General features: G+C 37.5%; 2 protein-coding genes across 9 annotated transcripts in view; one reads left to right on the plus strand and one right to left on the minus strand.

Moving 5' to 3' along the window:
• Nucleotides 1-14,185, minus strand: part of LOC132158788 (chondroitin sulfate proteoglycan 5-like) — a 45,600-nt gene that overhangs the window by 20,980 nt on the left and 10,435 nt on the right. For all 6 annotated transcript variants that reach the window (XM_059568362.1, XM_059568360.1, XM_059568364.1 and 3 more), the window contains one exon: nt 7,424-8,399. In XM_059568362.1, the coding sequence (XP_059424345.1) occupies nt 7,424-8,399 (976 nt within the window). The remainder of the gene's footprint in view (nt 1-7,423; nt 8,400-14,185) is intronic.
• si:ch211-215k15.4 (fucolectin-3) overlaps nt 1-14,185 on the plus strand; it is a 70,708-nt gene that overhangs the window by 16,475 nt on the left and 40,048 nt on the right. The gene's annotated exons all lie outside the window — the stretch shown is intronic.

A 14,185-nucleotide genomic window follows, 5' to 3' on the forward strand; every position in this document is an offset into this window, starting at 1 on the left:
TAAAAAAGGGGCTGAATTCAAAATAACATGTTACCGTACTAATCTAATTAATATTTCTGCCATATTTTTAAAAGACAGAAATAATGAGGGTATAATAGTACTCCAATGTCTGATTTGATCAAACCCAACACTACTTGATAGCTAGGTACTTACAGTAATAATAAAGTAAATTGTTAGCTAAAGTAATAGTTTCTAAATAACAAGTGTAGTGTAGATAACAACATTTTCAAAAAGGTAGCTGAACTGTAGCCTAACATTAAAGTTTGAGTAGATTTGGCTAGCAAGAATTTTCAAAGTAGCAGTGTTAGTGTAAATGTATGTTTTCTGAAAAGATTAAAGTCATCTGTATCACAGCATGGGAGGTTTGAATGAGACTGCAACAAACGTTTGAGACACAGTCATGACAAAAAGCAAACAGTCGATTTCTTTTCGCTTGAATATTATTACATTATCTCAAATAAAAATACTTATTGTGTAGCCTGACTTGCCTTAATTAGTTTCCGTGCTGGCACACAGAGCAGAAGTCTGACTCACACTTGTTTTTTTTCTATCTCTCTCTAAACTCTACATATATCTCTGAACTCTCTGAATTTGTTTTCCATGTCCTCCTGTCAATGACTAACACCTCACAGGAAGGAAAAGCACATATGAAATATCTTTAACATTTCAGTTGTTTCTTCTAGTCGGCAAAAATAAGAAAAAGCAAAAAAAAAAAAAAACCTATGAATGAGACAGCTGAGGAGACGTAGGCGGCAGTTTTTTGACTCCTGCCTCCTACTGCCTCACCTTCATCTTTCGAAATTTTATTGGCTCATTGCAGTTTGTCTCTGCACTTGCCCAAAGACTGGAAAACTGGATTTCAAACCAGAAATGTGAAGTATTTACATATTTGAACAATCTTGAAATTCATTTTTATTTTTATTTTAGAAGAAACATCTGAGAGTTATACTTAATATATACACAACTGTTCTAAAGTTTTTATTTATTTGTTTTTTAGTCTCTTCTATTCACCAGGGCTGCATTTATTTGATAAAAATACAGTAAAAACAAATATTACAATATATATATATATATATATATATATATATATATATATATATATATATATGTTATCAAAGCTGAATTTTCAGCATCATTACACCAGTCTTCAGTGTCACATGATCCTTCAGAAATCATTGTAATAATGCTGATTTGGTGGAAATATTTCTTCTTATCATCAAATGGTTGTGCTGCTTAATATTTTTGTGGAAACGGTGATCCTTTTTTTCAGGATTCTTTGAATAGAACATTTAAAAGAACAGCATTTATTTGAACAGAAAGGCTGTACTCTCACTTTTCATCAATTTAATGCATTCTTGCAGAACAAAAAGATTAATTTCTCCAATAAAAATCTTACTGGGCCCAAACTTTTGAACGCTACTGTAACTGAGAGCTCTATATGCTGTACTGAGCTAAAAAGAGCAACCTCCAAGCATAAAATGTCCTCTGGGATGTTAGCAGAAAGTTTAACTGACTCTAATCATGTTTTGTAACTGAAATGAAAGCCCAGCTGTCATAAGTCTGCACATACTTACAGAAAACTCTCAACAGATCACTAAAAGAGGGGTGCGTGTGCAGGGGAGGGGGAATGACGGTGCGCTGAAAAGATGTCTTAGCCATTAACATTGATCCTCTCAAAAGATTGCAGTGGTGAATAAATCAGTGTGTTCAGACGAACCTCATATAAACAAAGCCAACATGGGACACAGCTGCCCAGAGCTCCACTGACCCACTTTGGCAAGGCCTGTTTTGGGGAGCCAGTAAGGGTAACCGGTCCCAAAGGGTGAGGTGGGGGGGGGGGATTGGTAGGGCAAGTGTCTGCTTACTATGCAAGTACTTAATCATGGGGAGGAACTTAGAGTAAGGTTCAGAAAAATCACATTTGAAGGCATTTAGCCGATGCTCTTATTTAGAGTGAATAGAGAAAATATATTACACTGGTAATTATGTGAGAGGAGTATCTGGGAGTAGGTTTTCAGCATGATCATTTACTTTGAGCATGGACTGCTCATATTATGTTACAATGGTAAGAAAAAAAAAAGAAAAACAGTTTCCCCTATACAGAAATTAGATTTAACAGAGGGCAAATGGAGATCTATGTTTCCTGATCTTTAGAAATATATCTTAATGTCTCAAACTGTGCTTAATCATCAGACAAAGATCAGATATTTCAATTTGTACGCTCTTAAAAATAAAGGTTCTTTATTGGCATTGATGATTCCATGCGGAACCTTTCTTTCATAGAACCTTTCCATTAAACAAAAGTCCTTTAAAGTAGAAAAACGTTCTTTAGATTATTAAAATGTTCTTCACACTAAGAAAAAGACGGTTTTGGTCACCGAAAGGTTTTTTGGGAAACCAAAAATGGTCACTGAGAAAAGAAACTGAGAAAAAAAACTTTTGAAAACTTTTTTTTTTAAGAGTATACTTAAACATTTATAAAATTCTTCCAATATCCACTGATCTGTTTATCCAGATAAATTTTTATTAATATTTACTCGCTCTATATGCTCTATACATACTGCATGTAACCAATCTTAAATTTAAAAGAAGAACCATCTGAGACAAAATCCATATATGAAGCATAACTCTCATAAGCAACCTTTGAGCAATATAATGTTCCTCTAGGATTTACTCTAACTGCTAACAATGACCTCTTAGCTGACGTTCAGGATGGGGTTGCAGTCAGGGTCATTGCACAAATCCAAAAAGAAGGAGGGGCAAGAGATTTGTGACCATAAATAAGTTGTTAATGGTCACTGGCTGGCAAGAGGATGGTCTTAGATCTTAATCACGGCATGAAATACAACCTCTGGATGTCAGGATGACATTGTGAAGAGAGAATTACACTCAGTTTCACATTTCTGCAGTACTGAGAGCAACTGAAACCACAAGATTTTCATTTACCCTAGGAATACCCCATCAAAACCCCCAAAATATCATCAGTATGTGACTTTTACGAGAAAAATCCAGTCGCAGCTTTTCAGGAAGCAGTGAACATAGCTCTCAAGCATCCACCCCCGGTTTTGACCTAATCTACTCTTGAAAAAGCTGAATTTCATCTCTCTTCATACTCATTTTCAGCTTAAACATAATCCTCATGTTGACCTCTTTATAGTGGCAGTCAAAGGCCCTATATTTGCTTTCATGGTAAATGCATTTGCAGTGACAGCAAAGTTAATGAACCTGATGTTTATTGTCATATTTCTAAATTAGATTTCTTAATAATATTTTTCTCTAGTAAAAGAGAGGATTGTATGCATAATACAGGACATGTGAAAACAAACCAGGTTTCATAACATACACTTGTGTGACTAGACTAGTGTGTATGTGGGTCACATGTTTGGGCAAAAACAGTTGTGCTCAAAATAATCTGGCAACGAGAGGGAAGTTTCCTAATAAACTTTCCTCATAAAGAATCTGGGAAAACATGGTACTTTCTGCTCCGCAACGTTTGTTCTGTCCTTGTGCGAGTCCTTAGTTACCCTCGTGACCAGATGTGTCATGAGGGAGGGCCGATGTTCTCGAGAGGTTCCCGCTGTTTCATTCCAATTTATAATTATAAAATACCAATGGTGTTTGCTTATGCAAAAGCTGCCAACATCATGCTAGGGTGTCAGAATTCAGATTGGCTCCACTTTAATTAATGTATGTGAATTTGAATGGAATTGGCCACAGGAAGTTGAATTGTAATTCAAATAAACCTGGAACGGCACATATCCCTGTTTCTAAGGTGCTCTGAATGTTTGCTCTGCAGTTGCTAGGGTGTTTTGGATGATTGCTAATTGGTCACTTTCTGGCCCAAGTCAGAAATGTCCACCCTCAAATACTCTGGTCCAGATACGGTTTGAGACCTTCAAAGTAAATATATAGGATTTTTTCACCCCTTTGGTGAAAACTAGGTCTAATCACCTACATAAGTAACAGCACGCATGTCCTGAACAAATTAAATGATAAGTATGAGAAATATTAAAGGCGCAGTAAGTAATATTGACAGCTGGTTGAAATGGGTCAGTCAAAATTCTAATTATTGGAGAGATTTGTCTCTAAAGCCCCCACTTCCTCAGACTCGACGTTCTCATGGGTTGCCAGATTGAGGACACACAAGAGAGCAATTGACTATTAAAGATGACCAGCCTTAGACTTTACGCTGATTAATTGTTTTAATATGCCTCTGGTCATAGAGCTTTTAAGGTGGATGCTGAGGCTTTTTAGGTGGGGTGGAATCTGTGATCTCTGACCCAACTGCCAACCCGAGAGGTTGAAATACTATTGGGTAAATTGGCAGTGGGGGGAATCACACAGACCAAAACAAAAACAGACATTCTGACACACAACGTACATTTCAAAGTAGAATAACTGGCTGTAGCATTGTTTTTCAGAGAAACATGTACAGTCGTGGCCAAAAGTTTTGAGAATTACATAAATATTAGTTTTCAAAAGGTTTGCTGCTAAACTGCTTTTAGATCTTTGTTTCAGTTGTTTCTGTGATGTACTGAAATATAATTACAAGCAATTCATATGTTTCAAAGGCTTTTATCGACAATTACATGACATTTATGCAAAGAGTCAGTATTTGCAGTGTTGGCCCTTCTTTTTCAGGACCTCTGCAATTCGACTGGGCATGCTCTCAATCAACTTCTGGGCCCAATCCTGACTGATAGCAACCCATTCTTTCATAATCACTTCTTGGAGTTTGTCAGAATTAGTGGGTTTTTGTTTGTCCGCCCGCTTCTTGAGGACTGACCACAAGTTATCAATGGGATTAAGATCTGGGGAGCTTCCAGGCCATGGACCCAAAATTTCAACATTCTGGTCCCCGAGCCACTTAGTTATCACTTTTGCCTTATGGCACGGTGCTCCATCGTGCTGGAAAATGCATTGTTCTTCACCAAACTGTTGTTGGATTGTTGGAAGAAGTTGCTGTTGGAGGGTGTTTTGGTGTTATGGCTGTGTTTTTGGGCAGAATTGTGAGTGAGCCCACTCCCTTGGATGAGAAGCAACCCCACACACGAATGTAGCCACATAGCCAAGCCACATAGCCACAATATCCTTGCCTGTGAAGCCATTTTTATGCAACGCAATGATGGCTGCACGCATTTCTTTGCAGGTCACCATGGTTAACAACAGTGTTGGGAAGGTTACTTTGGAAATGTAATAGGTTACAGATTACAAGTTACCCTATTTAAAATGTAATAGTAGTGTAACTTTTTTAATTACTTTAATAAAGTAATGTAACTAATTACGTTTGAGTACATTTTGATTACTTTTATACATTTCTAATGAATGTTAATTTGCAACTGTTAATCATCTTCAACCATTTTACACCATGCAGGTTTAACCTTAACAGTAGTGCTCAATACTGTCAGACTTTCACCATCCTTCATCACCTGAATTAAGATGATCAATTTTGAACAAATCCACCACACAATCAGACTTTAGTACTGCCTTTTACTTAGAGATTGATCTGAAGTTCAAAGGAGATTTAAAATCAAAAGAAATAGTTTATAGATACTGTTTTTGAAACCAAATCTTTGCATAACTACAGGCATCTAACTGCATCTAACAATGGTTTGGGGAAAAATAGTTAATAAAAAAAATAAAAGCATATACATCAACTCAAATACGGTTATCTAATAAGCATGTGTCCTATTTTGTGTACTAAACTCCTGAAACATTGGTGTCTTTCTGAAACACTGCTGTCTCTTTGTATATGATATGATGATAGTTTCTCAAAATAAGTAAAAAATGCTCATGAAGTGACTGTTCTAGATATTAATTTCCTTGAGGGGCGGACTGGGAAAAAAAATAGGCTGGGAAATCTCACACTCATACACCCACAACCCATTCTGAAACATGGACAACCCTATTTTTTTTTTTTGGACCTGACATGAAAAAGATTTGAATCCTTAGGTTGGGGGACTTGCAACGTAATTAAGAGTTCTCTCCTGAACTGCACCTTCACTTCCATTATCCATCCATCTCTCTCATGACTTTAATACTGAAGATTTTTATTTGACTTTTACCATGTTTTGTAAGTGCAATTTTGTTTTTTTGGCAAATGAATTACCACTTGTATTTATTTTTACTACAAATTCCATAGTTAAACCACGGTTAGTGCCATACCATAGGCTACATTAATTTTCCTAAGGGTTGTGTTTTTGTATCCACTAGCTCCCCCTAAACCTATGATAAAATATGATGATTTGTCTGCTAACTTACTACTGTAACATTACAAAAGATAATAATGACGTCGTTTATACAGTATTTTGAGTGATTGCAAGCAATGTGCTGCTGCTGCTTGACTAAGTAAACAAAGACAAAACTACATTAGCATATTTACAGATGAAACTGACCTGCACCTGAAACCTGAACAGAAGTGTCGCTTCTCTGCTCCAGCTGTGCGCTTACACAGTTCACTCCGGTCTCTCTCTCTCGCATTTATTACTCGGAGTCTGATCCAAACCGTTCGGCGGAGGCGCAGAGAGCGCGCGAGCCCAACCATTCCCAGTCACGACTAACCGATTCATGATTTATTAGAGATTTAATTATCGAATGGCGGATTCGGAAATAATCGCTTTAGTATATTCGGCCTGCAATTATACAATAACAATATTAAAGTAGAAGGCCAAATCGTCTGCCAGGCCACCGGGAATAGTCCCGGTTCTCCCGATGTCCAGTCAGCGCCTGATTTCCACAGACACGCAGAACGTGCAGGATTCATATTCAGTCTTTTTGCGGCCTAATATTCACAGACATCAGTCCATATCGGGTTTTGATTCAAGTGTACTGACCTAATTTTGATTTATTCGTCCAAAATGTGGCATATTGCGTCCGCGTTATAGGCCGAATTCCATTTTTATGACTGGATTCTACGAATGTGTTTTCCGCGTCTCGGATATTATGGGCCATATGTTTTAGTGCAATTTGGGAAAGAAATAAGCTGTATGTGGATGTGTGTAAATATTCAAATGTAATCCTCTTTGTAATCGTTACAATTTTAGAGTTAACAAGACTATTACTGAAATGATCTCAGCAGGTCCTTTAATGACAGCAATGAAATGCAGTGGAAAGGTTTTTTTGGGATTAAGTTAATTTTCATGGCAAAAAAGGACTATGCAATTCATCTGATCACTCTTCATAACATTCTGGAGTATATGCAAATTGCTATTATAAAAACTTAAGCAGCAACTTTTCCTATTTCCAATATTTATGTCATTCTCAAAACTTTTGGCCATGACTGTATGTGGACTTAGCTTGTTTCCAAAATATCTGCAAATGTATTATGATATTTTTGTGATTTAGTACAGTCCAAAAATTTTATATAGAACATTTAATAGTAATTCTTGCCATAGTGCATAACCTGGTTCTTCTGTACGCTTACCTGCAGAACATTTGAGCTCCTTCCATAATGTAGCACTGGCCCCCGTTGAAGCAGTAGTTGGGCTGCAGGTCACATGGAGACTTGCAGGAGCCATTGGTGCGGACAAAACCTTGTCGACATTCTGAGCCATTAACGGAGTCAACCATTCCCGGGGGGGCACGGGGGCCTGCACCCACAGTGGATTTTGGGGATTTGGGGAGAGTGAAATCAGGGTTGGAGGGCAATCGAGGAGGGAAGCGTTTGGAAGAAGTTGTAGTGAAGATGACATCGTCGTAAGAGTCAGTAGTGCTGCTGTAGGGGTAATCTTCAGTGGTGGGAGACACACTGTCGTCGTAGGGCGTCATGTAGTCATAGTTGTCGGGCATGGACCAGGAGGTGGGGTCACGGCCCTGAAGCTCATGGGGGGAATGAGACGGTGGGCCAAGGTTCTCGCGGTGGGATCCAGAGTCAAAGAAAGCTACGGTGACGTCGGCCGGGGAAGGGGGATTAGTTGGGGATGGGGTTGTGGGAGACGTTTCATGGTCGAGGTCAAACACAGTGGTCTCCATGTCTTCTTTAGCATCCTCCCAGGGTGGTAGTGTAGGCATTTCCTGCGTCGCTTCCTCTTCTGTGTTGTGTTCCTCTTCCTCCATGAAGGGGGTGACATGCTCCTTCACGATAGAGGTACTGACAGGCTCATGGAGAAGTAAGTTTTCGGTCTCAGCAGACTCTCTGATGATCTCTGGGCTTGCCAAAGTGGTTGTGGCACCTTCACTGGAAGTTGGAGTTCCAGGAGTTGGCTGGAAGACCTCTTCCAGCATGCCACTGCCTACTTCTTCATCTCTAAACTTTTGTCCGCCGAGAGCCTGGTCTGAGGAGCTGGACAAGCTGGTGAACTGTGACACCTCCTCTATCTTCTCCTCCTCATCCCCGGTAGACAAGGAGGTCACATTAACAGCACTGTCAACCTCAGTTTCATTTCCCACCACAGAGTTACCTGTTGAAAGGAGCAGATCAAAGTTAGGAGAACTCGATGAAACCTTTGCATTCATTCAAAAAGCCGCTGGTATTTAACTCTTTGCTTATTTCCTTCTCAGTGGTAGGTTTTCCAATATCTTTAAAAATTTCTTTATCAAGCCTTGAGATTAGGCACAATTATTTAGCTAATGCACATGGTTGTCAAAAACAGGATTAGGGATTAGGGGTCGCAACTAGATTCATATGGGCTCCCGGCAGAGCAACAATTACCCTTAAAAGACACACCATCCTTGACCACCAGAAAAATCCAAAGATTCTTTTGTCATCTTATCAGGTCTAATCAAACAATGTTGTAATTTAATTTAAAGTAAACACAGTGACCATAACTAATTCAATAAGATATTCAAAAAGAGTTACTTGATTTTATCCATCAAATTGACTGTAAAAAATGTCTGACAGATGGCTGAAAAATAACAGGGCTTGCTTGGTGACTATGAAATAAACTTTTTGAGAGACATGAATAAATGACATTTTGATTACGGTGCTATATATTGAAACTTGTGCTCAAAATACAACCCATGAAAACAAGTCTAAATACGCTTCTAAAGCAAAAGTATCATATTTTATAGATTTGTATATATTTTTACTGGAAACACTACAAAAAAAACTTTTTTGAGGTAAAGATAGTTTACAAAGACATTTTTCCCCTTTGGAATATTTTAAACAAATGAATCATTCACAATAGGTCCAAGAATATGACTAAAAACACAGATACTCCCAATGAAGTAATGTTCAGCTCTGGCCAAACTAATACAGTTAGGAAGCAGGTCTCTTCTTCAATGACTAACCGTCCCTTAGACATGAATACAGCTTCAAGTACAATTCATTATCATTATGTTCTTTTTCATGAATTCAGAACTTGACATTTAGCCACTGGGAAATAATTCAAAAACAAAGATTTCATAGTCGTTGACTAAAAGCTCAAAAATGTGTTGCGGCTTCCACTACACAGGAAACGGTGTGAATTTTTTGGAATGGCAATAGCACTTTTTTTTTCTTTAAGTATATAGGCTCAGCTAAAAGTGAGTTTTAAAACATGCAGTAAAATTCTAAGCAAATTTACATGACAGCCTCTCTTTCCTGAAGACCTTTGTTTCCAAAGATGGGTGATTTTTATTGATTCTCCTGTGCCATTACCTGACTGTTCTAGTGATGAATGACTGCTCTAGTTTATTTACTTCTGTATTTTTGTTCTAAAAACATCAGTGTTTTTTTTTTACTTTAAAACCAGTGACTAATAAAGAAATAAATTGAGTATCGTTGGAGACATAACATATGACAGTAGAGACCAAGATCTTTGGCACAGAGCTGCTTCTCAGAAGAAGAAAAAAAAGGTTCCCAAAAATGGCCAGATGTGCTTGGTCTGGATTTTATTAGTGAGCGTGAATCACTAATGTAGTATTTATGTGACAAATCTGATGGAGATGAATCTGATACAGCTCCTTTGTGTTAACATTATAGTCTCTGCGTTCGTGCAAGATTAACATGCCTTTCAAACACATAGGGGGAAACAAATTTGAGCTTTGTACGGTTAGCTTTTTTAGCACATGAACTTGGATATTTAGAAACCTTAGGTTGTAATCATTTTATATTTCAAAACATCATTTATTCCTGTGATGGCAAAGCTGAATTTTTAGCTGCAATTACTCAACTCTTCAGTGTCAAATGATCCTTCAGAAATCTGATTTGGAAAATGATTTTTGAAAAACTAAAAAGGTACAAATGTCAAAGCTTCATTGCTTAGAGTAAAAATGAATCCTATGTTTATTTTAACACAAACTATGATGATTAATACAGGAAGACATGATCAATCTGACTAAATAGAAACCAGATGTTTAATTAAAATTCATGATCTCTACTGTACTGCACGTTGCCCCATTAACACAGCCAATGCAAAGTAATAAAGTTCTAATTTGAGTAGCATAATCATATTTCAAGCATATCTGCTAAATTGTATAATGGGATTTAAGTGTGACTCATGTATAGAGCATCCAGTGATTAAATTCGGGATAAAAACCAAACTGGGGTGTGGAAGGTCTGAATTTGATAAGTGAGAACAGGTCAATCATTTAAAAAACGTATGTCATTGATACCTGACAGTAACCGAATTAGGAGCAGGATTTTCACATACGCCGTTTTACTCATTTGACACCAGCTGGAATGCTGTTTTTGCAGATTTTGTGGGTTTAATAGCCAGATCTGGGCCAGATCTTTACAGCCAAGGCATTATCAAAGATCTCCAGCCACAGTATTTAATGCGCCTCCCAGACGGGACGCGGTACAGAAGCAAGAAACCAGGGACCCCAGGCAAAGCGGACACAAAAAGGTCCTTGTGTTTCCCCTTTTCTCTCAGGCACCCCAATGCAGCTTACAGGGGAGGAGGTAATTTGGTGTTTGCCGCTTGTTGTTTGGTGGCCAGGCTGGGAGGAATGATGGGCAGGGGAACTTAGTTGCATGACTTTGGGGAGACGCCAGGCTCTTTGTTTGTGCGGCTCTGCAGACAGTGAAGGGAGGGCAGCAATGGCGCTTTTCCACTGCATGGAACAGTTCAGTACGGTTCATTTTGGGGGTTTTCCACTGGGTACAGTACCTGGTACTTTTTAAGTATCACCTTGGCTGAGGTTCCAAGTGAACCATACTATTGCCAAAACGTGATGTGTAAACTCTGCTGATCACAAATTGGTCGGAGAGAATCATCACTACCTGCGTCACTGAACTTGTGACACAAACACAACAGAACCGCTAGATTTAAATCAGCACAGCCAGCGAAGGATCAAACGCAGCTGTTTTGAATGAGCACACCTTTTTTTAACAACCAAAAATTGCCTGTTTTGTTGTCTGTTGAGGAAGTACAGATGTTCCTCTCGTTTATAGCAGAGGAGCGGATCCAGCAATAGCTTGATGGGGTGACGTGGAATGAACGTTTTTCAGGAGTGGGTGCAACTATAATGACGTGAATAATAACTCTAACTCTGCTATTTCTGTAAAGTCAACTTATTTCCAATTCAAATCCAATTTTTATTACATAATTTACTAACAAATTAACTTTTTTTGTAATTAATTGAAAAGTTAATCAAATCTAAAAAGTTTATTAAAAACGATTATAATAGCATAAATCTACACTACTGTGCAAAAGTTTGGAGGTGGTAAGATTTCTTTATTGTTCTTGAAAGAAGCTTCTTATGCTCACCAGAACTGCATTTATTTGATCAAAAATACAGACGAAATAGAATTTAAAATGTAATTTATTCTTGTGGCATATTACTTCAGTCTTCAGTGTCACATGATCCATCAGAAACCCTTATAATATTCTGACATTGTGCTGAAGAAACATTTCTTATTATTATCAGTTTTGAAAACAGTTTTTTAACAGTGTTTAATATCTATGTTAAAATGATTTTTTTTTCAGAATTTTTCACCATTTATTTTAAGTACATTTATATTAAATAAAAAAATTGAATTAAAAATTTAAATTAAATTTAAATTTCAGTAGAATTCTTTTGTAACATTATAAATGTTATTACTGTAATTTGAGTCATTTAATGCATCCTTGTTGAATAAAATTAGTAATTTCTTTAAAAAAAAATGCCACCAAAGATTAATCACCAAATGAAGAGCCTTTATCACCGCATTGCTCCAGAACTTTGTGATACAAAGAAAAACACACAAAAAACATGCAAAATATAAATAAAGTGGTAAACGTAGAGAGAGAGAGAGAGAGAGAGAAAAAAAAATCCAACTCAGTTTTGTCAACACAAAAACCCATCTATTCAATAAGCTTTTATGAAACACCTTAGTTGTTCTATGCAAAAACACAGGATTCCATCCCTCCATGGAATATTTTACCTTGACTAATTATGCAGGTATTAACAGTCAGATCTTTTGACCTTGAGGCATAATCAGACAGCTGCCACTGGACGTCTCTCCACCTCCTGTTGCATAAATCTTTTCATTTTTGTACTCAACAGGTGGTTGGATGGAGGAGGGATGTGTTGCCATGGGAACCAGCTTGCCCTTCACTGTGCAGAGTGAATGCAACGATGGAGCTTGAATAAGCTGTGTGAAAAACCTTCATTAAATTCATATGCCCAGATCAAGAAAAAAAACCTAGAAAATTTTAACTTGTGCTATGACTTCAACAAAATGTTTCTAAATAAATAAAAATAAGAGGCGGCTGCTTGATTTTCTAGCATACAACCAACCTGTTTTTTTTTTATATCATCTCTTTCATTTTTCTACTTTGATAGGCTAATTAACTAAGCTAATGATGTCTTTTCATTACATGTATGAATTCACACGGCAGATACATTAGGGGTGGGGTGATCAGTTTCTGATGAAACACAAAATGGCAGCAGCCCACATTAACACAGCCCATCTTTATAATTCACTCCCTTTCTTCTGGTTGCTTTAAATCCATTAATTAAAAGACAACAAGCAGATGTAAACCCACTAAACTCCTGCATTCAAAATATTTCAAAAACAAATTGTGATCACCAATAATGGCATTTTTCCTCCCCTTGTTCTTACTCTGGAAACACACTGCAGTGACTTTCTTTGGCAGCAAATGATTGTGGATGAATGCAAATCTGATTAAGCTTACCTAAAACCATTTAAAACCTGCAAGCTGTTGTTTTCGACTACATTGCAACAGATCCAGCTGAAAATACACAGCCCTTTGCCTACAAATCCATTCAATTCATAATGCACAAATGCATCCACACAACAACCATAATCCATGAATATGTCAAAAGATTTAATACTAAAATGCAACCTGCAATTTAAGCAGCTGTGTAATGACATCATACCCCTGGAACAAAGAGCACCGAGGTTTATTTGCTGGTACTCAGGATTGCATTGAAATTTTAACTAAAACTGCACATTTTGCTGATTTGGGAATAATAGCTTCAGAATAGTGGATTTCATTTGTGAGGATTGATGCAAACATCATTACATCAATCAAGCGAGGGTTTAGTGTTTAGAGGATAAAGCCCCTGATATCCTCCTCTAAATCTCAAGGGAATTCAGATCAGAATCCAGTGTTCAATGCCCAGATTGATGCACAGTAACAGGTGGCACATATATAGACATTAATTATGCATGGGTTAATGATTATCAAAAATAATCACAAAATTAGATTAAAAACAAAACAGCTTTCCATTTGCTGACATCAGAGCAGTCATTATGCATAATAAAAGAATATAATATATACTGAAAGTCCAAACGTATGGTTTGATCGGCAAGATGTGGCGGGCAACACCTTTTTTCCCCCCCTACCAGCTGCTGAATCTTTCTGCACAGAAAATGTGTGGCAATAAAAAGGAGATTCAGCAAATACGGATCAGAGCATCGAAAGCGTACACATTTTCAAATCAGTTACTGGGACAAATCAAATTTTCCTGCAGGTTACACCGCGCCGGTAATGACCTAATGGATTGGAAAACTGGACAATTTGATCTTGTCAATTACCACTTTACAAAAATTGCTTTATAAATTGTAAAAATCCTTTCTCATTTACATTGGAGGAGGAAAAGCAGGTACATTCATGAAGCCAACAAAGGGCATGGCCACCGGTGACATCATTTTTACCTGACTGAGACCAAGACCACATCGGCCGCCATCACAGCAGCCTTAACAAAGGTGTCCAGCTGATGTAGTGCAGCTTTGGGAATAATCAAATAAAATGTTTAATAACAAACCCTAATTGTCTTCAAATTTCATATTCCTATTAGCAGATTCCAAGACACC

The sequence above is a fragment of the Carassius carassius genome, chromosome 15 (assembly GCF_963082965.1).
Source record: "Carassius carassius chromosome 15, fCarCar2.1, whole genome shotgun sequence".
Taxonomy (NCBI): Eukaryota; Metazoa; Chordata; class Actinopteri; order Cypriniformes; family Cyprinidae; genus Carassius; species Carassius carassius.